The sequence below is a fragment of the Saimiri boliviensis genome, chromosome 8, assembly GCF_048565385.1.
Source record: "Saimiri boliviensis isolate mSaiBol1 chromosome 8, mSaiBol1.pri, whole genome shotgun sequence".
Lineage (NCBI taxonomy): Eukaryota > Metazoa > Chordata > Mammalia > Primates > Cebidae > Saimiri > Saimiri boliviensis.
This window is the reverse complement of record NC_133456.1, coordinates 69764815-69789311: the sequence shown is the minus strand read 5'-3', so window position 1 is coordinate 69789311 and position 24497 is coordinate 69764815. Positions and strand designations below refer to the sequence as shown.

The 24497-nt window shown below is 37.9% G+C and overlaps 3 protein-coding genes across 12 annotated transcripts in view; 1 reads left to right on the top strand and 2 right to left on the bottom strand.

The window, feature by feature from the left end:
• LOC141585400 (uncharacterized) overlaps nt 1–1008 on the bottom strand; it is a 304583-nt gene extending 303575 nt beyond the window's left edge. For 3 of the 5 annotated variants that reach the window (XM_074404593.1, XM_074404591.1, XM_074404592.1), the window contains exon 1: nt 422–1008. In XM_074404593.1, the coding sequence (XP_074260694.1) occupies nt 422–1008 (587 nt within the window). Of the gene's footprint in view, nt 1–409 lie in introns of all 5 variants that reach the window. The other 2 variants (XR_012518840.1, XM_074404590.1) reach the window with 1 other exon arrangement.
• On the top strand, nt 570–12454 carry DNAJC19 (DnaJ heat shock protein family (Hsp40) member C19). 2 transcript variants are annotated; one of them, XM_039478514.2, is made up of 6 exons: nt 570–653; nt 1957–2008; nt 2090–2163; nt 3192–3271; nt 4193–4263; nt 5463–12454. In XM_039478514.2, exons 1-6 carry the CDS (start codon nt 651–653, stop codon nt 5531–5533), a joined length of 351 nt encoding a protein of 116 aa, XP_039334448.1. In that variant the 5' UTR covers nt 570–650; the 3' UTR covers nt 5534–12454. The 2 variants fall into 2 exon arrangements, with proteins under 2 accessions (XP_039334448.1, XP_074260695.1); XM_074404594.1 differs by lacking the exon at nt 570–653 and adding an exon at nt 1036–1251.
• Nucleotides 12455–13801: 1347 nt separating this feature from the next.
• Nucleotides 13802–24497, bottom strand: part of FXR1 (FMR1 autosomal homolog 1) — a 66902-nt gene continuing 56206 nt past the window's right edge. For 2 of the 5 annotated variants that reach the window (XM_039478507.2, XM_039478509.2), the window contains 5 exons: nt 22617–22820; nt 20549–20749; nt 19693–19773; nt 15545–15636; nt 13802–14837 (listed from right to left, as the gene is read on the bottom strand). In XM_039478507.2, the coding sequence (XP_039334441.1) occupies nt 14667–14837; nt 15545–15636; nt 19693–19773; nt 20549–20749; nt 22617–22820 (749 nt within the window). In that variant the 3' untranslated portion in view covers nt 13802–14666. The remainder of the gene's footprint in view (nt 14838–15544; nt 15637–19692; nt 19774–20548; nt 20750–22616; nt 22821–24497) is intronic. The other 3 variants (XM_039478508.2, XM_039478510.2, XM_039478512.2) reach the window with 2 other exon arrangements.

The following is a 24497-nucleotide window of genomic DNA, read 5'->3' as shown; positions in this document are numbered from 1 at the left end:
ATGAAAACCCAAACATTCACAGAAAGCCTTGTCAAGTCACATCCTTCAATGAAGTTCTTTCAAATTAAAAAAAAAATGTTACCGAGCAGCGCCTGAAACACAGTGCGGTTGGCTTCATTTGTTTTTCTGGGCATCTCATTTCCCACACTGGGTGACAACCATTTGTTAGGGTTCGTGGTGGAAACTGGTGACAGCAAGTTTAAGTCACTTCACTACCCTTGGCAGTCATTAACATCAACCAAATAAAGGCAAAACGAGGCGCCAGGACGCAGGAAAAGAAACCCGTGCCGAGGAAGGCTGCCCGCGCCCTTCCCCGCAGGAGTTTCCACACCCGCACCGCCCGGGAGCAGAGGGCAGAAGACACCGCGAAGCCCCACCCCAACGCCGAGAAAGGAAGAGATCCGCCCACCCTTCCACCAACCCGAAGTCGCCATCTCCGCCCGTCCGCCGCCGGCGTGACTCTCCGTCTCCTCCGCGACGCCTTTTACGACAGTTTTGCGGCTTCGTTTGCGGCAGCGCCGGCAGCGTCGCGTCGGGCGGGCGTGCTCGGCGGGTCGTGCGTGCGGTCGCGGGGGTGTCGCTCTGCTCCCGGCGTGCGGGCGGCGGCCGCGGCCTCTGCGCGGGAATGAGCCGGGCTCGCGGCGGAGGCCATGGTGAGTGCGGCCTCGGGTCTCCTTGGCGTCCGCCGGCTCGCGGGCTCGGGGCGGGAGGGCTCGGGCTCGGGCGCGTGCTGTTCGCCGGGGCACGGCCTGTTGGGCTCGCAGCCCGTGGGTCTCTGTGTTTCTGCCTTGGCTTTCGGGCGGCCCTCCGGCGTCTGGTTCGCCGTCCCCGGGCCCTGGGCGCTGAGGCGCGGCTTCCCTGGGACCGTCGCGGACCCGGAGATGAGCGGAAACGTGTCTGACTGTAGCTGCCCTCGCCCTCACACACGGTCGCGCCCTGGCCGCGCGCCGCCGCGTCCCCTCCTCGGCTCTCGCTGGCGGGTGTCTTCTCCCTCCCGTCCGAAAGCATTCGGGCCTTTCTTACGAGGAATCAGCAGGGCGGGGCCGAAGGCGTTAGTCTCCTGGTCTAGCCCACGTGTAGCCTTGAAAATGCGGCATCAGAATTTTACGGGAGCCGCCTGTGAGCAGTTTTCCCTTCTCTAGCAGAAACCTTACTTCCACTCCTTTGGATTGAACTTTAATGTGACCTGATTTGTCCGGGAATGAAAGAAGTTCTCAAAGGGAGGGAATTGTATTTTTCACTGTTGTGGAGGTAAATAAGCGAATCGACTTGCCCTCTTTTCCGTGGTAATAAATCCGGTGACTTGAATGCATTGAGTAGAACAGATACAGTTTTAAGGATCGTTAGGCAGAATATTTTCGCCTTAAAAGTTGTTTCTCAGCGAGGCGTGGTGTCTTAGGCCTGTAATCTTAGCACTTTGGGAGGCCCAGGTGGAAGGATTGCTTGAGGCCAGGAGTTTAAGACTAGCCTAGGCGCCGGGCGCGGTGGCTCAAGCCTGTAATCCCAGCACTTTGGGAGGCCGAGGCGGGTGGATCACAAGGTCAAGAGATCGAGACCATCCTGGTCAACATGGTGAAACCCCGTCTCTACTAAAAATACAAAAAACTAGCTGGGCGTGGTGGCGTGTGCCTGTAATCCCAGCTACTCAGGAGGCTGAGGCAGGAGAATTGCCTGAACGCAGGAGGCGGAGGTTGCGGTGAGCCGAGATCGCGCCATTGCACTCCAGCCTGGGTAACAAGAGCGAAACTCCGTCTCAAAAAAAAAAAAAAAAAAAAACTAGCCGAGGCAACAAAGCAACTCCATTTCTTTAAAAAAAAAAAAAAAAAAAAAAAAAAAAAAGATGTTTCTCCTCCTATTAAAATGCAGTTTGTAATGAGCCGGGGGATGGGAGAATGGGCAAAATGAGAAAGGGTGGGAATTAGAGAAGTAAATGTTCGCTCTTCTCCCCTTCACCAGGCCAGTACAATGGTAGCAGTTGGACTGACCATTGCAGCTGCAGGATTTGCAGGTTGGTTTGTGGTTTGGGGGCGGAAGTGAAGTCGGAGAGATTGGAGATTTAGTTTACTTATTCTGTTGCTTTTGGTTTTAGGCCGTTATGTTTTGCAAGCCATGAAGCATATGGAGCCTCAAGTAAAACAAGTTTTTCAAAGTCTACCAAAATCTGTAAGACTTAATGAACACTTTTGCCAATTCTTTGCTGCTTATGTTTAAAACCTAGAGCCACACTTGAGGAAGGGTACATTTCCAAACATCCGTGAAGCTCTAAGTGATTGCTTTGGACCCTTTTCCTTGCTTCCCACAGGAGAGTAGAGAAGTTCTGAGCTTTGTAATGGTGCCACCCTAAAACATCAGATGTTATATGCGACAGAGTTGGGTGGGGTATTGACAATTCTAGTACCCCACTAGACCTGACTTTCCTGTGGAAGTTAATAGCACTTTTTCATATACTGTCAGCTTCAGTATCATCTGTACATGCTCTTGTTTTTCTTCATCTGCATCACACACACACAAGGATGTAAGATTCTAACGTGATCCGATCTTACCATGTGGCTCTGGCACTCCCAAACATCATACTGTAGTTAATTATGCTATAGGGTTTGACCTGATGTTACGGTCATACCCTCTGTGGTCACAGTTAAGAATAGATTGGGCTGTGATAGCCTGTTGAATATTTATGTTGTCATTAAGTGTAACAGAATGGAATGATTGTAGGCTTTACCAATATGATTTCTGACATAGCAAGCTCAGAGGACCTCATAGTGGTATTTTCTGTATCTATATCTTAAAGTCTTACTACAAATACCCTTGAATCTCTTGTCTCAAAAGACCTCCACGTCCTGTTCCTGAGGCACTTCGTGCAGACTTTTATCTATAATATGGCTAATTTGGAACTATCTTTCCTTTACTCCTGGAAGAGCTGGCTTTCAGATACTTTTTTTTCTTTTGTCTTATATTTCTAAGGTAGTTCATATTGGCTGGAAAAAAAAATGGATCTGTTTAATCATTAAAATACTAGTTGCTATTTATTTATAAGCTTTATTTAGCTTTAGCTAAAATGCCTCGGGAATTGCACTTAAAGTCCTCTGATGTGTCAGTTTTTCTTCTGGTTCTGTGAACATTCCACACTTTTTTTTTAAAGCAACTTCGTTTCTTCTATTAACCTTTCTTTACAAATGCATTTCTTCTTTCAGGCCTTCAGTGGTGGCTATTACAGAGGTGGGTTTGAACCCAAAATGACAAAACGGGAAGCAGCATTAATACTAGGTGTAAGGTAAAATAATCTCTAATATTTTTAGCATTTTTCTACCACTCTAGAGCCATGAGGAAATGTAAGAAAGACCTTCTGTCCTTTAATAGGAGAGGTTTATGGAGGATTTTGTCCTAGGAAGATTGATATTATCAGTTCTAGTCAGTGAAGCTGTACTGTTCCTTTTATGTTATTTTTAAGGTCTTAACACTCCTTCAAATGAGAAGTCACACTGGCACTTAAGCACTTTTTTTTCCTAGAGTGTTCGCTAAAACACAGGCACTTTTCCATTTATTGAAAGATAGACTCCTCAGCAGATTATCAGTGTTCAGTGTTCTCTGTTAACTGACATTTTTGTGGTGAAACTCTGCCTTTGGCCAGGCATGGTGACTCACCCTGTAATCCCGGCACTTTGGGAGGCCGAGGCGGGTGTATTACTTGAGGTCAGGAGTTGGAGACCAGCCTGGCCAACATGGCGAAACCCATCTCTACTAACAGGCATACACCACCACACCTGGCTAATTCTCTACAAAAGTTAGCCAGGTGTGGTGGTGTATGCCTGTAATCCCAGCTACTCAGAGGGCTGAGGCAGGAGAATCACTTGAACCTGAGGCTGAGATTGCAGTGAGCCAACAAGATCAAGCCACTGCACTCCAGCCTGGCCACACAGTGAGACTTCATTTAAAAACAAAAAATCTGCCTTCATTTTCAAATCCTTAAACATGCTTTTCTTATCAATAAAAGGACTGTTGTAATGTATATTACAAGTTCAGTACATTTAGTTCCCCAATTTAGGATGTGCATTTTGTGTGTGTTGAGGTTTCTAAACCACTTTTCATACTGTTAATTTACCAGTTACACATGTCTTTAATTGGCCTTTATGTATAGTGTTTTTTTTTTATGTGATGCAGAAGTAGGCTGAAGTAAATACTTTTTTTTAATTAGCCCTACTGCCAATAAAGGGAAAATAAGAGATGCTCATCGACGAATTATGCTTTTAAATCATCCTGACAAAGGTGAGTAGTCATTAAATTTTTGTTGTAGATGTTGTTGGGTGTGACTTGTTACTAATGGAATAATTTTATCTCAAATTCCTGGCTTTTAGAAGGAAAACACCTAAATCTGTGTGTAAGTATTGTCTCCTAGGCTGGAGACATTTTTGGTGTCTTAAAAGAAATTGAGTGCAAACTTTTATTTACAGAATGAGCAGATGTAAGTGCTACTGTTAATATGTTTTGTGGGGTTTGGGGCCTACATTTAATTATAATTAAAATGCTAAATTTCAGTAAAACTAAAATGTAATTTTTCCTCATCCATTTTGGATACCTTCAAATGGAGATTACCTAGATAGAAACTTACGGGTTTTATTTATTTGTTTCTGATGCACTTCTAAGCAGCCTTGGCTGTGCTGAAGAAAAGCAAGAAAGAATTCCTTTGAATACCAAAAAATAGACCACAGAATTCATGTTTTAATGTGCATATCCTTTTGCTTATAAAGAAGAGAGCTTTCATTAATAAAGAGGGTTTTGACAGTTTAAACAGGGTTTTAATTGTTCAACATCTGACTTCACAGTCTCTTTTATGAAATTTAGCTTGTATTATATAGAGGGCTTCTGATTCAGTAGGTCTGCAGTGGAGCCCCAAAAATATACACGTATACTAAATTTGCTGCTGTTACTTCTTGCTGGTCTTAGGACCACACTTTGAGAATCACTCCTCCAGCAGATTCATAGGATAGCAGCTGCAGATGACATTGTGAAGAGACAGTAGATAATAGGAAAAGAAAAACTGGACAGTAAAAGAATGTAAAGCAAACATCCTTCCAGTAAACTCAGAGCTCAGAAGCCCCTGAGAATATCATGGTATTAACATGGTACAATTGATGTTCACTCATGACCTGTAATCATGAATAGGCTAACGCCATTTCAAAGGCATATACATATGTATCTAATATATGTTATAGAAATACTTTTTCTATCAGTTTAAGCTTTCTAAAAAGGTGTCATTTTTGTAGAAATCTCTCCCATATAAGTTTCTTCGTTTCCCATCTGGTCATCCAGTTGCAGTGTCAAGGTTATTTTTTTAAAATTAAAAACACCATTTCTGCTATTTCTACCTCAGATAAGCACTGGAGTCCTTGAAACAAGAGTGTCTTTTTATCAGGCAGAAATCGAGAATCCGTATTGTGACTGTTCTTTTTTCTTTCTTCCTATAGGAGGATCTCCTTATATAGCAGCCAAAATAAATGAAGCTAAGGATCTACTAGAAGGTCAAGCTAAAAAATGAAGTAAATGTATCATGAATTTTAAGTACATATTACTTTATGTATATGAGTATTAACTTTTTATAATAAAATGCCTTAGAGTTACAGTTTTAAAAAATGATTTAGCACAAGCTAAATCTCAAAGCCTTGGTATAATTTTTGTTTAAACATGGGGATTTTAAATTAGACTATAGTTTAGAATATTTGCATATTAATTATGGGCAGACACACCATTTGAAGATTAATATTGTTCATTCCTCATTTAGCAGATGATTTGGGAACTATGTCTACTCTTCAAGGCAAAGTGAAGATGACAGTCCTTGCTCTCAGGGAGCCCCCACTTTAATGGGAGGCCAATAAACTGGTCATTGGACTGTGATAAATAGTATGATAGAAATTCACTCAAGCTGGTCAAGTAGGGGGTCTTAAGAGGTTTTTTTAAAAAAAAAAAAGGCTGTTCCAGGTACAGACAACTGGCCCAGCAACTTGGATACTTGGAACCTTGTATTTAAAAGTGAATTTAGCCACAACTTAGACCTAAGAAATTGACCTAGGGGTGTGGGTGGGTGTGTATGTATTCTATTTACATACATATATTAATAAACAGAGTATTTCATACATTAAAAATAGTATAAAGATTTCAGAGTACAGGTCTGGCACAATCACAGCTCATTGCAGCCTCAGCCTCCTGGGCTCAAGCAATCCTCCCACCTCAGCCTCCCAAAGTGCTTGGATTACAGGCATGAGAAGTATTTACTTTGTATTCAGCTAGCCCTTTAAAGGTACTGACCATTTAGAAATTATTCCTTCAGTTGGCTATTTCTTGACAATCAAAATTCTATAATTGTTACGATTAAGCTTAAACACTGTTAGCAAAATGAAATGTCAATATCAAAATATTCCATTTGGACTGTTAATTTATATATACACTAATAAATGTAAATGATGTTTAAAGGCAGATTACTTATGGTTCATCTAACATAAAATATATAAGGATCTTAACTAGAGGACCTGTATAAAACATCTGATATAAATTTGTATTTCCCAGCAGGAGTTGTTATGTGTAGCTCTGATTGGTAAAGTATACTACCTACCATCTAAACGTCCTTAAATCATCATAAGGTTCTTAGTTATTAATGGAGGATACAAGGACTCTTGAGGTTAAAAAGTAGTCGAGGTAATATTTATCTTCCTCTTAAAGGTATATCTGCTCTTTGTGTTTTCCATCCTATACTCTTGTTTAAAATCTGATGGAGTCTGTTATGATTTAGTGTATGATGAAGCACCAGCTTCTAAGGCTTTTATACAGGATGAATTCTTTTATTTCCAGGGACAAGCAGACGGGAAGCTATAGTTGGTTCTTGTTTGTGGTAATTCTGTTTTTTAAGGCGGTTGTGAACACTGAAGTCGCAAATAAGTAACAAGTTCCTACGAGAATTAGATTCTTTGACCTTTTTGTCACAGTTTTGTCTGCTAGTCAGTATGTAACCTTCATCTACATGTTTCTGCTTGAAAACACCTTTAGGAGTATTTCATTAACTGAATTCACAGCCAACAGCACTGTAACTAACTCATGCTGGGCACATCACGGCCTTCTTTGCATTTAAGAACACTAGGTGTAATCCGAGCACTTTGGGAGGCCAAGGCGGATGGATCACGAGGTCAAGAGATCGAGACCATCCTGGTCAACATGGTGAAACCCCGTCTCTACTAAAAATACAAAAAAATTAGCTGGCCATGGTGGCACATGCCTGTAATCTCAGCTACTCAGGAGGCTGAGGCAGGAGAATTGCCTGAACCCGGGAGGCGGAGGTTGCAGTGAGCCGAGATCGCGCCATTGCACTCCAGCCTGGGTAACAAGAGCGGAACTCCGTCTCAGAAAAAAAAAAGAACAGCAAAAAAAGAACACTAGGCAGCACACTTCACTTCTATTCTTGGGAACCATCTTAAAACAGCAAAATCAACAAACAGCACGATCATGAAACCTGGCACTAAACAGACCCCCAAAAGGACACCTGTTTATGGTGTGAGAGCTGATACATGGCAGAGCATTGCCTGGTGCACATGAAGTGACTGCAGTTTTTTGTCACTGCAAATATTCACAAATGACCAGAAAAGGATGTTGATTTTGGAGTTACAAATAAATTCTAGTGAGTAGGCAAATTCACAAGTAAGGAATCCTATACTAATGAGGATCAACTATATTTTGGTTTACTGTCCTTTTATTTCAGTCCATTGGACAAATCAAAAAATGTTTCTCTGAACAAGAGGTTTATGAAATAGTTCACTTAAAAGCAGATTTTTCAAAGACAGACAGTGATAATATGCCTACAGGCAATGAAGCATTAACTCTAAAAAGGGAAGTTTAACTTAATAGGTATAGATACGTGAGTGTTTAGTGCAAATAGCATACCTGTTCTTAGACAGGTGTTAAGACAGTGGAAGCCACTTCAATACTGAGCAGCACAGCAGAGCACATTTCTTCCTGCATAGTCATCAATGTAATTTTTTCTAGGCTTACCTTTTTCAAGTAGAAGAATCCGTGCTTCATTGAAGGCTATTAGGCAAACTGAACATTTAAATGTCGTCCCTGTGAGGGCTCTAGATCACGGCAGGTAATTGATGCAAATGCAATCCATAAAAAAAACTTCTGTTATTTTCTTACAAAATACTTGATCTGGGGCCGGGCGCGGTGGCTCAAGCCTGTAATCCCAGCACTTTGGGAGGCCAAGGTGGGTGGATCACGAGGTCAAGAGATCTAACCATCCTGGCCAACATGGTGAAACCCCGTCTCTTCTAAAAAAAAAAAAAAATACAAAAAAAATTAGCTGGGCATGGTGGTGCGTGCCTGTAATCCCAGCTACTCAGGAGGCTGAGGCAGGAGAATTGCCTGAACTCAGGAGGCGGAGGTTGCGGTGAGCCGAGATCGCGCCATTGCACTCCAGCCTGGCTAACGAGCAAAACTCCATCTCAAAAAAAAAAAAAAAAAAAACAACTTGATCTGTAACATTTATTGAGTACTTATAATGTGCTAGCACTGTGCTAAGTAGTCTTCCTATATCTCAGTAGACTAGTTATGATGAGTGCGTTTTACATGTGAGGAAATGGAAGCTTAGGAAGATGAAGCACCAAGGTGACATGCTGAGAAAGGCTGATCTTTCTCAGATCCCGAGTTCTAGTCTCTTAGCTTTTGTACTACAGCCTTCACAATTCTGATAACCTAAGCATGTTTTCCTTGGTGGTACTGAGATTTGAGTCTGGTACTTGTCTCTACGTGTGTAGCTTGGAGTCTTATTGGTGCTTCAAGATCTATTTCAAAGGAGAAGGTGGCATGAAAACACACTTAGGAAATGGGAGGTAGATTGCAGGTTAAACTGCAAAAGCCAGCTAAATCTGAGCTTTGAGCCTCCGGCTTTCTCCGTAAAAGGGAAGGATACAGGAGCAACTTGAAATTCTGAGGATTCCTCCACATTTATGGCTAGGGAAACGAAAGTCCAGAGCAAATGGTTTCTGAGGCCCCACAGCTGGTGAAACTAGAATTAGGTTCACTGTGTTCATATTAGTCCTCTTAGAAATTTGTGGGGAATTCCTATCTAGAGCCTTCATATTAGACCTGAGTATCAGAAGTTTGGTGAGTCACTTAAGCCTCTTCCCTTCGGCCTTTACTGGCCACCTGAGTTGACGTTATTAGAAGTGAGTCCTAAGTGCTGTATAAAAACTGCTTTGTTGGTAAAAAGTGAGCTATAATGGGTGGTCCTGGAAGTTAACTCTCTTCCCACCTTTAGTTCTCCGGCCATCAAGTATTTTCCAAATTATGTACTTACGGAAACATTTAAATGGAAAACCAGTGAGAACTGAGAAAAATTAGGTAACTGTCTTCTTAACATACGGCTACACTGAAAGCTCAATAAATTCAGTATACTGAATATATACACCCTCCCATACAGAAAACCTTGTATCAGAAATGTCTAAAAATAGGCATAATGCTTCACTTAAAGGGTTAGTGGGGTTTTAGAATGCGGAGTTCTCTCTATCATGAGAAATTGGATAAGGCATTTTTCTGTTGACAGTAACCTGTAAAGGTTTTACAGTTCAGAAGCTTGTAGCAGGTTCACATTTTCAGTGGACATGATGCTCCAAACATGTTAATATGAAAATTTAGAACATGGCTCAACAATGTCAAAGAACAGACTAATTTTAAAAACCTGTAAATTTGATGTAAACGAAGTAAAAAAATCACTATGTAGAATGCTCTCCTAGGTTTTTGGTTATGTAAAGTATCCTGGAGCGGTTAACCGTGAGTACCAGTTAACGTGAATGACCTAAGCTCTGCTTTTAGTTTTTGGACTGCTGTTCGGTGTGCCATCTGTTGGCTCAGAGCCAGCTACTGCCTTAGCAACAAGATATATTTAAATGAAAGTTGCCAGGAAAGAAAAAAGCAACAGGAAATCTATTTGAAGAGCTCCTGTGCTGTGTCACCTGTTACTCCTGACCCAGTAATAGAACAGTCCAGTGGTACGAGGTAATCTGTTACGGTTAACATTTGCTGCCACCTTACTGCTGTTTCAATTAATGAAATTTCAAATACATGTTTGCATTTTCATTTACAACAAAGACAGCTAGTTAGTTGAAAAGGGAAGCTTAAAGAGGTTGAAATATAAGCACCAGGCAACAATTAAGAATAAATTGTTTATCTGAAAAAGCTACTGGAAAATACTTTTAATGAAAATGGTCTCTAAAACTAAAAAATCAGTACGTACATTTTACAGTTAATCCAGTTAAGAGGATACAAATGTGTAAAAACTTAGCCAAAAAAAAAAAAATACCAGTCACTGAAATACCAAGAAATTCAAGAAGCTATTAGGTAGCATACTTAACTGGGGCTGTTAAGACTCAGTGAAAAATTACTTTGTCCTTGCTTTGAGTATCTTACCGAATGCATTCAGTGTAGTTGAAAATGGGATGGGTACATATGTGAAACAAAAACCACTTACATTCAGCATACTTCTTATGAGAATACTTGAGCATTTGGTTAGGTGTTACCCAGTGTCTGACATGTGACTAGACTCACACTGTATTAATATTGGAAGGGCCTTCAAAATACCAACTAGTGCAGCCCTCTCTGGTTGGATATAATTGAAAACAGAAAAAGTTAATAGAACTAAAATAGCGGCTTCTAATTCTGTACTGTTAACTTAAAGCAGACGACCCCCTGAGGCCATTTATCCGCCCCCCACCCCCACCCCGCCGCGCTTCAGGAAGGGGCACCTCTTTCATTGGTGGTCAGTGAGAGCACAGTATGTGGCGGCCCTCCAACAGTCTGAGGGACAGTGAACTGGCCCCGTGTAAAAAGTTTGAGGACACATGACTTAAAGCATCTTTTTGAGTTACCAAAGGAAGAAATAAACAAATGGACTGTGGGAAAGCATCTTACAAAACTGTAGTATAGTTTTTCCAGGAGAATTTTTCTGTACCTCGCCTCAGTACTGGAAATAATAGTACAGAAGATACAGATGATCCTGAATCCACACTGATAGGTCTTTTTAAAAATTTGTAATTAGATTGAACCATAGGAAATTGCTAGTAGTTGATCATTTTTGACCCACAAAAGTGGTAATTTCCTGTTCTATCTAATGAACATACATCGGTTTTAAGTTACCACCACTTGCCAAGTCTGACTACAGCAGACTGCAGTTACTGCTTTATTTCAAAAGCTCCTGAAATAAAACCAAATACTATCATAGATTAACATGAGTTATGAGCAGCTACAGTCCGTTTAAGTACACGTTCTAATAAAGAACTAAAATTTAAAAGGGGGGTGCCTAGCAAATTCACTATAGCAGACAGATATTTTTATGACAAAATAGAGAGGATCCAAACTGTAGCAAAGACAGGAAGACTGAGACAATAACAAACATCCTTTTCTTTGGGAATTTGCCAAAACTAGATTTGAGTTCAATTCCAAGTTAGCTTCCAGAAGAAAATCCAGGTGTAATTTTCCTTTACTGTCATTCTTAACCACCAGTCATCTGCCCCTGGACATGACGTCCCTAGACAGCCTGTTTGCCAATTTTACCTGTCCTTAAACAACAGCCTATGAAACCACTAGTTGGTTTGAGCCTCAAAAGTGTAAATCTGTTTGCAGAGGATACAAATGGCACTATTTCTCAATCCAAGATTTAGTTAACATACCAGCTTAAGACCCTCCTTAGGTTACAAAACACTAGGCACACAGCTAACAGCAGCTACTAAAACACGTTGACAGCACAGCAGCAATGGAACCCAGCAGCAGCTAAGTTTCCGTGAACTCACCAGTTTGATGTGCTGCTTCTAATTCCACGTTAAAATACATGATTATTTCAAAATGAAGATTTGCATATTCTTAGTATACTTTCGCCAATTATGTCTTAAGTGTTACCAGAGAGACACCATTTTATACAAATTTTAGGCCCCTTTAAGGTTTAACAAAGGTGACGCCTAAACCAAGAATCCTAGGGCTTCCAGTTTCAGGAAAAGCAGGTCATTTTTGCTGCCATATAATCTCAGCTGCTACTGCATGATTCAGTTCAGGTGTCATGAATTCATATATATATGCTGAAACATTGTTGGAACTGCACAGTATCTTCCAGAATACTTTTTTCTTCTCTTTAAAGAGACAGGGTCTCACTGACCCAGAACTTCCGAGCTCAAAGGATGCTCCTGCCTCAGGCTCCTGAGTAGCTAGACCCAGAGGCATGAGCTACCGCCCTGGCTACAGAATGCTTTTGGTGTGGGGTTGTTCAGTGTGTACTGGCCAAGTTCTTCCCATAGCATCATCTCGCCTAACAAGGATAGCCACCACCAAGACAAACCCCTCTCAAATACACTGAGAAGGATACCTGAATTAAACATGGCTACGCTCTGGGGAGTGGGCTCTAAAATAAACACATGCATGTTTATCACAATTCTGCAGTATCTGTATTTTTTTAAAGGACATGACATGGGGTTTAGTCATTTGTAAAGTAATGAATTTCGTGTGGTTATTTATTGCTAGTATGAAGAACTGGATGAGCTATCCTCACGCTTTTTGATTATTCCATTCCCACTGACACAATCCTTATGGAAAAGGGGTTTTAGTGTATCTGACTATTCTACGTGGGAGAAAATGAAAAGTCATTTTTTTTTTCCTTTACAACATTTGCCAAATTTTGGCATTAAAATTCTTCTGATATCTTATAATTTTTAACCCAATTATGCAAGAGAACTCAGGCAATTTAAACCTGTTCCTAGCTTTTTTCGATTTTAAAAAAGACATCTGTGGGTAAATTTTTATCAAATTACTTGATGCCTTTTATATATCAAGGACAGGAGTTGCACTGCTCACACCTTTAAAATTGTGTTGCCAAAAAAACAATTAGAAGGCCTTAGGAAAAAACTTTTAACACAACCACATTTTAACCTTAATTAGAATAAATCTGAGGGATAGGGTTATATACATTGACCTGGCAAATTTTACATTTTAAACTATATCCTTATCTTTCACATCATATAAATTAAAATAATTTTTATGCACATTAAAAAATTAACAAACTGCACACAAAAAATACTTTCATATGCCGAATAAAAGGGCGTCACGCTTCCTCAGTGGTCCATGTAATGTGGAACCACCTATGTAACAATTATTTGACTTGACCTCACAATTAGCCGTACTAATTATTGTACCATTGTTCTCTAAAACAGACTTCATGTTATCTTCATGAAATTAAGCTCTGGCTAAAATATATACCTAAAGTTTAGTAATTCTCAGTCACGGGTATGAGAGCCTTCAAAATAAGTTACTTGAAAATGAAGCAAATCATTGGCCTATTAAAAATTGCTTGTCATACCTGCTACCTGCCATTGTCGTCCAAAGTTGCCTTTGATTAGAATTTAGTTTTTTTCCCCTAGTATCACATGTATTATTATTAATTAGCTATGCATCTAACAGCCTAAACTTGTGTTAAGATTTCAGAGGATTCTTAAAAAATGATTAAATAGCCAACTGAATTTTAATGCTATTTATGAGCAAGTATAAATGCTTTTTAAAAAGCAAAGTATACTATCCTATATATTATATACTATAGGATAGTATACTTTGCTTTTTAAAAAGCATTTATACTTGCTCATAAATAGCATTTAAAAAGCAAAGTATACTATCCTATACTTTGCTCTTTAAAAAGCAAAGCATAGGCTTATCCTAAGCCTACAAATAGCTCCAACTACTTTGCAACAATTGGTGTAAAAAGTAGAAAGTTAAAAAAAAAAAAATCAGCAAATGGAAGATCAAAGTTTATTTACTACCTGCATACAAAAACATATTGCACATCAAACAACCAAAAGAAAAAAAAAAAAAAAAAAAAAAAGATATTCTACTGAAGACTAACATGTAGTTTATACAGAATAAACCTTCTGGAAATTGATCTTTTCAGTAGTTCAGGTTATGTCTGAATGGACATGACTAATTCCGCTTAGTGTTTTAACTAAAGCTATGTTTGATTTTTAAATACTGTACACTTTTAATAAATAAACCAAACAAAGCCTCAAGGTAGAACAGTCACTGCCAAATATCACCCAGTGTCCCTGCAGATTAGAGTTTAACAAATGTATTCCAGTGGTCTGCAGATTTTCCTCTACATACAGCATTTAAAAAACACATTAAAACAGACCAGTTTCCAGACTAAACTAATGAAGAAATTACAGTTCAGTGCAAAATATTGTAGACTGCATTTCATTCTAGTTCTCCTCGGGTGAAGAAGTGGTTGCATATTAAAAATGTAACAAAAGCAGCTAATGCTTTCATAAAGAATATTACGTTAGGGATCCCCCCCACCCACCACCCCCCATCTCTGCCATATTTTGAAAACAAAATAACATTTTTTCCTATAGCCAGCAACTTTTTTTTAATGTTACATATACTATTCTCAAGGCACATCTGATGATATATTTTATAACACAGTAGGTGTCAAAGTTATGTTTAACATATGATTTCCTCAGGATCCCTCCCCTTTTTGAATTCCAAATGGAGGAACTGAAAGTGCGATGTCAAGACTGGCGATCCATACTCTATCTTTGGCAAGCTTGTACAAGCACTATTGTAAATGTAATGAAAAAGAACTGTAAACTAGGAACGTCTTCAGTTTATGAAACACCATTCAGGACTGCTGCTTCTTGAGTGTTTTCTTCTTTTAGGTTATTAATCTTTTCTTCTCCTGGAGTGCGCTGCAGCTTAGCAATGTCATCGCCAGAAGCACTAGTTGGGCCATTTATTGCCTTTTCTGAAGGACCATGCTCTTCAATCACATCTTTTGCCTGCCAAAGGGAGACAACTTTTTCAACTTCTTTATAAATGAAATCTATAGCTGAGGAGGAAAACAGCTACATAAACATTAATTAGCTAATCAAAACTTTCAGTTTCATACGCCACAATGGATCAAAGTATTAAAACGTCTTTAAAATTCAAAACAAATAGCAAAGTATTCCACTCTATGGGTCTTTCAACTTCGTATCTCTTAGCAGTGCCCAAACCACACAAAACATCTGTACTGTCTAATAAAAACTGTACCTACTTTTAAAACCCTGGAAAGCTCACCATGTAAATCACATAAACAGTTAATACTAAATAAAACAAATAACTACTCACCTTTTTTTGAAAAATCATTTACATATTAAATACCTTAAAGCATTTAAAAGAACTAAATTTAAAAGGTCTATATCCATCAATGGGAAGACGTATATAGCCTATTGCTCCTGAATTAAGCAATAGTCTCTCTGCCCAATATCTTTGGGCAGACTGAATTTTATAAATGCTATTTGAAGTTCTACCTAAAAAGTATTTCAGGCTCAAGCATGCATATCTTTAGTTACGTGGGGCCAAGAACAAATTCAAGAGTCTTTAACTAAAATAATATTGTCTACTTGTGGAAACAAGTGATCACACAGTAATAGTAGTAAAAAAAAAAAAAATAAAGCTAAACCATACCAAAAATTAAAAAACCTACAGGTTAAATTCTCCTTACCATTTCTTTCTTGTTTTTAGCCAAAGTTTCCCTTGGGAGGTTTCTTTGTCTGCTCTGAGACTCAGCTCTAGAAATATAATCTGCAACTGTGACTGTTAAAGATGAGAAAAAAATTACAGGTGTTGAAAAAAATATTTCTAAAGTTTATGGCTAAAGAGTAATTTCACTATTAAACTAGTGGTGGGTCACCCAGTGTCAAAATTTTCTTAAGCTGGGTATCGCCTCCAACCAAAAACAAAGCTTGAAAAATCTGCCTGGGCTTTTGGGCTGAAGAAAATTTCAATTTGAGATTGAGGAAGTCTAGATTAAAGTCCTCTTTCCCAAGAATCCAGCTATTTGTTTCTGGTTGAACCTAAGGTTGCGGAACGAAGTCTGTAGAGAACCCCACAACCAGGAAAAGGAGGTACGAATGCAGTGTTCTAAGCCCAGTGTTTGCAATAATCAGTGAGGGTAAATGAGGCAAATGTGGTGTAAATCATGGATAAATTTGAAAATTTCATCAGATACAAAAATAGTTTTTTGTTTTAAAAAAGCACAATTAAAATATCCAAGTGTGGTTTATTCTATGGTTCTATTTTAACGTTTCACACTAAAAACGATTGTGTGATTAAAATAACAAACTTTAAGCAACCTGAAGATGAAAGACACCACCTTAAAGATGTGGACAGTGATTAGAGTGGGAAAAGGTTCAGAGTGTAATCAATGACATCCCTCCCACACCCGCTCTGCCAGTCTTCGTAGGGACTGTCTGAAATGCATGCAAACAAATGGCAGTAGTGGATTAGGAAAAACTAAACTCAAGCCAACACCCTACTATCAACCGAACTTCAACAAATGAACTATGTTCTACAGTATGTGGGCTGACATTTTATACCTCAGCACTTTCTCTTCAAGAATTGAAACTTAGGGCTGGGCGTGGTGGCTCACACCTATAAATCCAGCACTTTGGGAGGCCAGGATGGTCCTGAGGTCAGGAGTTTTGAGACCAGCCTGACCAACATGTTGAAACCTGGTCTCTAACAATGCAAAATTAGCTGGGCGTGGTGGCACATGCCTGTTAATTCAAGCAACTTGGGAGGCTGAAGCGAAAGAATCACTTAAACCCGGGAGTTAGAGGTTGCACTGAGCCAATATCTGCCACACTGCCCTCCAGCCTGGGCAACAAGATCGAAACTGTCTCAAAAACAAAAGAATTGAAACTTAGAATTCACTGGTTTTAAGAAATATCAAAAGATCAACCCTTTATTTTCTATCACAAACTGTTTTAGAAAATCGCTGATATGTAAAAGCACAGTTTCTCTTTTAAATTACGGGAGCAAGTTAATTATGTAAATACAAACTCAGGTAAAATTATTTATTTAAAGTCACTACGTATGGGGAGAATTGGTCCATAAAGTATACATTCTATGAAAACAACTAAATCATTCTGGTATAATAAAAAGCTGGATAATATTTACAATTTATGTTTCCTAATTATGAATTAACATGCTAACACTTTTTAAGATCCAAGAACTTTCTACAACTATTAAATCTGTTAAAATCATAAAGAAACAACCTCTTTCAGAACTTAAATACATCATTTAACTAGAAAACCACTAAACATGTCTCAAATCTGGAAACTGACTTTCCTTCCAAACTGGAAGAAACTCAGTATGCTCATCTTAAAGCTTTTTAAATTATTTAAATTTATTGCTAATATGTTTACAACCACATTAACGAGTTTATAATATCAGGAGCAGGGCTATTGTCATAATCCACTTTATGTCTGCATACATGGTAGCAAACCCACTATAAGAACAATTCTAGCCAGTGTGGGGAACAGCATAGCAAATGTACTGTTTCCAAGTTCAGCCCTCAGTGACACCTAGGAAAACTCATCTAATTGGAAACCCTGCTGGTAAATTAGGTTGCTGCAAAAGTAATTGTGGTTTTTGCCATTTTCGGGTAGGTGCAAAAACTCACCAACCTAACACGTTTAAACAATTCCTAGAACCCTTCATCCACTGTGTACAGAAACAGAATAATATATTGTAGTTATCAACTAATGTAATTGAGTTATCAACTAAATTAACAAGCACTTAGCTGGAATATCCCCTACTCAAATAAAATGAAGCCAAAAGAAACCTGTCAATTCAAATAAAACCCTGTTTATAGCCAGTCCTTATAATACAAGCCCCTTACAAGTCCAATACAGATTAATAATATCTAGAAAAAATACAGGCAATTTGTGTGATGACTTGGACTCTAGAACTGCCTCTAAAGGGTCCAAGTTAATCAACTGGACACAAGTGTGTAGTGTCACATTCAAAGTGTGGCAAAGAATAGTCAAAGCTTAATTTACACCAAGAGCAACAAGAAATTTTGAGCAGATGAGATCAAATTAAGTGAGTGTTTAAAAGAGAATGTTGGTATTAACTTTGGAAGGGAGGTTGCCCCTACAACTGCTGCCAGGATCAAGGGTAACAGTTTTGTGCTTGTTTCATCCACCCTGTCTTGGGAGAAGGGGCAAGCTAGGGAGTGCAAGGAGTTTTAAAAGAGAAAAACTAGGAATCCCAAGCAGAAGTAAAATAGGAACAGATGCAGCATGGAAGACAAATCATTGTAGTATTGTTGAAACCTCCAAACTACTCAAGTTGCAATTAATACATACAGAAATTTTTGCCTCTTCTCCAACAAACCCCACTATTACTCCTTTTATGCCTGTTGACTTGGTAATAAACCACCATACATCTAGTTAATAAATCTAATATATCCTACATTAAGCCCATATGGGTATCCTGAATTTTCTTGTTTATAAAGTAGGGCCAGATAATGTATTCACTGCTATGTCATCTTCAAACAAATGAAATAAATCTCTTCATCTAAAACATTTCTCTTTTTTTTGAGACTGGGTCTCACTCTGTCATCCAGGCTGGATGCTGTGGCACAATCACTATTGACTGCAGCTTCCACCTCCAGCCTAAGCCTCCAGAGTAGCTGGTGCAAAAGGTGTGCACTACCACACCCAGCTAGTTTTTGTATTTTTACACAGGATCCCACTACGCTGCCCAAGCTGGTCTCAAATTCCTGAGCTCAAGCAATCCTCCTACCTTGGCCTCCCAAACTGCTAGGATCGCAGGTGTGAGCTACCAAGCCCAGGCCTAAAATATATTCTCAACATTAGAGGAGGGGAGGATACAAGGGAAAGGAAAACAGATTTTTTCTGGACACTTAATATTTAATTGCTCTAAAAATTTCCAACTATCTTTAAAACATGAACTTTCAGAGATGGGAACTAATTCCCTTAACCAGTTTTACCAAATGTCTCTATAACCACTAAATTTAAAATAGTAAAGAAGCCAGAATTTACATTTTTATTTGGGGAAAACACATGAAAGAACTGGTTTTGGAAAGAATGCAAAAATTGATTTGTTTGAAAGGGGTTTATTTCTGGTGCACACAATTTCTTCATTGTGAATATACATGTGATTCTCTGTACACAGGAAATGGAATTATGTTCAAAATAATAGACACAGCAAACAAGTTTCTTTAAAGTCAAAAATTCATGACTACATAAAATAAACATTCTAAAACTAAGTAAGTACTATTAATTTGAATAGTTAGTAGGTGTAAAAGGCATCACACTACAGTAAACAAACAAAAACATAACATGCATTCCTCTTATTAGGTGAAAGACACTTTCAAGTATTTTTCTTTTATACTTTTTTTTTTAACTGTGGGTATTACAACTCCCACAAAAATGAGGTGCTGAATTCAGATATAGTAAGCAGGCACCATGCAAAAGCTGCCCAGTTTTGCCAATCAACCTCAATCACAATCTACAACAAAGCCCCTGGGATGGCAGGCCCCATCTCAAGTGTGAAGAAGCTGCCAAGTGAACCAAATGGTCTTCTCAACAGTATTCCCATGTAAACAACTGAGACACAACATTAGTTCAATTAGACAAGTTACTAACGCTTACGCTGTGAAGGAAGAATGCATTTTCTTAATAGTAGTAGTCTTATTAGTTGAATAAACAACTTATGCAATGCAAATTTTGAACGTATATGCACACGTGTACATGTAAGTATAATATATTTAGAAAGCAGGCATATGACATTTTTTTCATGCTTGTGACCTGATGTTGTCAACAGGTCCACTCAAGTTACCTGGCTGTCTATCTTCTGCCTGACCCCTGAAGCGACGCCTGCGGCTACGATTGCGTCGCTGGGGTTTTTTTTCACTATCATCTGTAATTGCAAAGTTTACCATGAACTATTCTGACAAAAACAAACAAAACAAACAAAAAACCTTCTTTCCTTCAAAGATTTAAAGAAGGGGAAAGAGAAACTTTAAACACCAAAAATAAAACAATAAATGTTTACTGACAGGAAATAGGTTTTTGTAGCTTTCAGCACTCCAAATGGATTAAAAATGGAATTATCATCTGGAAATTAAGAGGGTTTTAACTCACATAAAACAAACTCTCAGACTTAAACTGCCATCATTCAGGGACACCAATTTCTTCTCTAGTACAGTTTGGTTTATACTGAAGTTGACATTTTAGCCCTTGAAAATTAATGCCTACTCTTGGTGTATATATATATATATATATATATATATATATATACCTTTACTAGTGTCATTTATAATTATTTTAAAAGAGGCATGATGAAAGCCTGATTTTAGTTTGGGGACAATAAAAGCACTAAGTACCCTGCAGTTTGAATATTTGTATTGATTTAATGGCATCAAAGGGCACTTTAACCCTCCAAGTTTCAAATAATTTGGCTCTAACAAATCTGAGAACTAAACATTTAAGACAGACAAAAAAGCTATCTACCTTGTTCAAAGTAAACACCAAGAGGAAGTCAATTTGTGAATTGCATACTTTCTTTGAAAAAAGCTTCATCACTAACAAATAGTATACAGTTATATACGTGTGTGTGTGGGTGGGTGGGGGTGTGTGTGTGTGTGTGTGTATATATATATATATATATATCTTTTCCCTAAGTGCTTACATACCTAGCCCATTTTCATTAACTGAGGCTGTATCAGATTCAGTCATTCCATCCATCAGAACAGCATCTTCATCAGTCCTTCGTCTACGAGACCGCCTACGACGGTTAGTACTGTGATGAGACTCGCTGGCATCAGTGTCTGCAGTCTGATCTGATTCTGTATTATCAAGTAAGCTGTATGGATTGCTGTCTGGATCTTTGAGCACTATATTCATGTCAGAGGCAAGAAATATTCGTTTAAGAGGGCTGCAATTATGAATGTTTGATCTATACTGAAATATATCAATTAATGATAAACTTCAATCTCCCCCAATAAAAATGCACTGTCTTCAAATAAAATCTTTTCATTATCATTATTTTACCTGGAAAATAGCAAAGATAATTAAATATGATAAAACTTTAAATGGTGATGAAAAAATTAAAGCAGAAAGTGAGCAGACATCTTTGGCTTGCTAACATTTCTTGTGCCTTGTGTTTTTTTCTTTTAATATTCATTAGAAAATAGTGTATTAAATGCTAATTTTGACATTCACATTTCGAGGTAATCCTGCCCAGAGGCTAGAAAAACAGAAGTGAAAAGAAATAAATATTCAGCTGTTAAAAATCATTATAAGAGATTTCGTCCCCTTAACTGAGTTCAAAATGACTGCAACTTTGTTGTGCTGATGCTGATGGACTATTTCCAAATAATACATGCACTCCATGACATAACAGAAATCTGTAACTATCAACTGAAGCAATCAAAACAAGTTTAAAAAAGGCAGCCAATTAAATAATGTTGAACCTGTAACTGGTTATGAAAGGAAAATGTTGAAATGAATGCTGACTAGCACTGTATCTTTAGAAATAATGTGTGAAGGAGAGGTGAAGGTGGAAAAAGAAAAACTGTCAGGTGTAATTTGTGTTTAAAAAAAAAAAAAAAAAAAACCATCTTACCTATGTGCATTTATTGCCTCCAACAATCAAATTTATAGGAGAAATTCACCTAATTCCGATTTTTCCTAAGATTCCTTTGGTAACAGCTAGCAAGCTAAGCATCTTTGCAAAAGACACTAAGTTTATCCATTAATCATAAACGCTAGGTCAAGTACATTTATTTTGCAATTCAGTATACCATAATTTTAAACACCTTGGTAACAGTGCACAGTGTACTAAAATATAAAAACTATTTCCCTGAAAGCCTGTAAACTAAACTTAGGGATCAAAGAATAGTACTGTGGAAAGAGAGAAAAATCTGGTTTGTTCCGGTTTTTGTAATTTGTAAACAGTTGGCATCTATATTTCATGTACATACAAATACTTTCTGTACTATTTAAAATACTACATAAGTTTTCACGAGTATAACATTAAGAAAACTGTGAGGTTCTTAAAGTGGTATACCATAATGATATGCCGAAGTTATATCCTTAATATCGTCTATGTATCCCTGGCAATTCTCCCCCTAGCCCATTATGCTAACCAAGAATATTCTGGAAATTCCCACAACTTAACGTAAACCATAAAAGAATTTTAAAAGACAGAAGTCATCAAGTAAAATGCTGCTTATACACTCAAATCTTTAGTCATCCAAACACTCCTCGTTACAGCTCAATTCCTCAAATGATTAAAAAACTTAATTTCACAATTTTTCCCGGTTCCCAAAGTACTATATAGTGTATCTAAGGACACTCTTCACTTAGTTTTCAATATTAAGTATAGAAAAGTATTGAGACTTCTCTGTACGTTAGAAATATCTGGGTCTGTCTCGCAAACAAAAATACATAACCCAAAAATTCTAGGGAAAACAAAAAATTTCTAATCAAATAAGCCTCCAAAACCTGAAGAGATAAACATCTGACTCTCATAAAGAAAAGCAGCCAACTAAAGTTCTGACCAAAATATTCTAAGTAAACCTTCACTGAAACACTCTACAAGGACTTTTCCTGATATTGCTATGTGGTCCACTACTTTCTCTAAGACAGTGAGTAGAAAGAGAAACCTCAAAAAATGCAGGACCCTGGGAGATGAATTAACTTTCGTCAAGTTATACTGTTTACACAGAATGGATGCCGACAGAGTATATAAAAGACTACCAGAACTGATGGAGGATTTGCCACCACGTGGTCCACCACGACCTCGACCCCCTGAAACACTTCTGCCTCTTCCTCCTGGGCGTCTCCTGCTGTCACGCTGATGTCGACTGTCTCGATCGTCTTCTCCTGCCAATGACCAGTCACTCAGCTCGTCTTTACGCTCAGATTCTGTTTCAGAGGGGTTAGACAGCTCAGAATTTGTACCTTGGAAAAGAAAAGAACATAAGCCAATTAGATTTCTATAAAACGAGGCTTTAAAATGTTCAAAATTATTTCCTACAAATTATTGTTTAAATAAACAATAATGTTTGGCTGCTTCAAAGAAAGCTCCATGAAAGATAAAATCAATCAAAAACATATTAAGGAATCATCAAATATTATACTACTATTATAATAAAACTATCTATTAATTAATATGGATTAAAAACTGATGTGTAGAAGGCTGCTCACTTCTTCAAAACCACTGCAGTCTAAGATGGGTTGTTATGTAATATATTCAAAGGTGTAACCATCTCATCAGCAAAAGGGGATAATATCCAGAAAATATAAAGTCATGGAAGTTTAAAAAAAAAAACAAAACTGATGTGCAGAAAGAGAGTCAACAGAAAAATTACCTAAGTTCATGCTGCAATGAAGGCAATTTATCTTTCCTTGAATAGTGAAAAAAACCTTTGGAATGTTTTAAGAACTTCTGAATTTATTTACAAACCTTTACCCTACCTGAAAACATTACCAAAATTGAGGGCAAATCAAGAATACTTAATTTTGAACATTCTCTCAAAAGTTCCTATTCAAGTATCCTTAGAAATCTAGTGTAATATTTATCTAACCCAGTGTCGCAGCAAGGAAAGTCTTCCTTAAATTTAACCTACATATAGAATTCAAGATACTCAGAAGAAATGTCTAAATAATAGATTTCAAAAGTTAACACAGATACTGAGGCCAGACCCCCCAAAATTTTAATGAATTGGCTAGTGCTCAAGATTATTAAAAACTCTTAATAACTCATATTAAATGTTTCTGGGGTAGCACAAAGGAATCTGCAAATGTGACTAAAGTTAAAAGACCGTGAGATAGAAGAGATTATCCTGGATTATCTAGGTGGGTTCAAACTAATCTCACTGGGTCTTTAACTTGAGAAAGTGCCAAACTTTCTCAACTTCAGAAAAGGGAATCTCTGCCTAGACCTTCCAGAAATAAATGTACCCCAGCTGACAAGACTTTAGCCTAGTGAAACCCATCTCAGGCTTCTGACCAACAGAACGATAAGGCAATAAATTTCTGTGGTTCAAGCCCACAAGTTTGTGGCATTTATTACTGCAATGAAAGTGAATATGGAAACCAGTGAAACCATTTATTCTAACCCCTCAATTTTGTAAAATACAAGTTGGTGATTCAAAGTCTTTTTAAACAAGTTTAAAAGTAACGACACTAATTTAATTTTAAATGTCTCCATGACATCATGTTTTTGACCAATTTTAAAATCATATTTTTGCCTCAAACTTCTAAATTCACCTTATCATGAGATGGTATGAGATGGTATACATCAATTTCAATGGTTTTTTGTGCTAAGCTTAATAGCTAAAAATAATCATGTTTTATCAAATCCAAGATGACATCAATTATAAGGTTATTTTACGTGCCATTAAAAAAGAAAAAATATTGCTAATTAAAGTTGTAGGATGTCCAATTTAACATACATAACAACTTCAGAGATGTTACACTGGGAAACGTTTCTTACAGTTTCTATTATACTGATGAATTATAGTACTTGTTTCATATAGATATATATCTCATATATGTATAAAATCACCTGAAAGTCCCTCTGATATAAAGTATACATGAACATCTACAACTACATTCAAATGTTTTTTTCTTGTT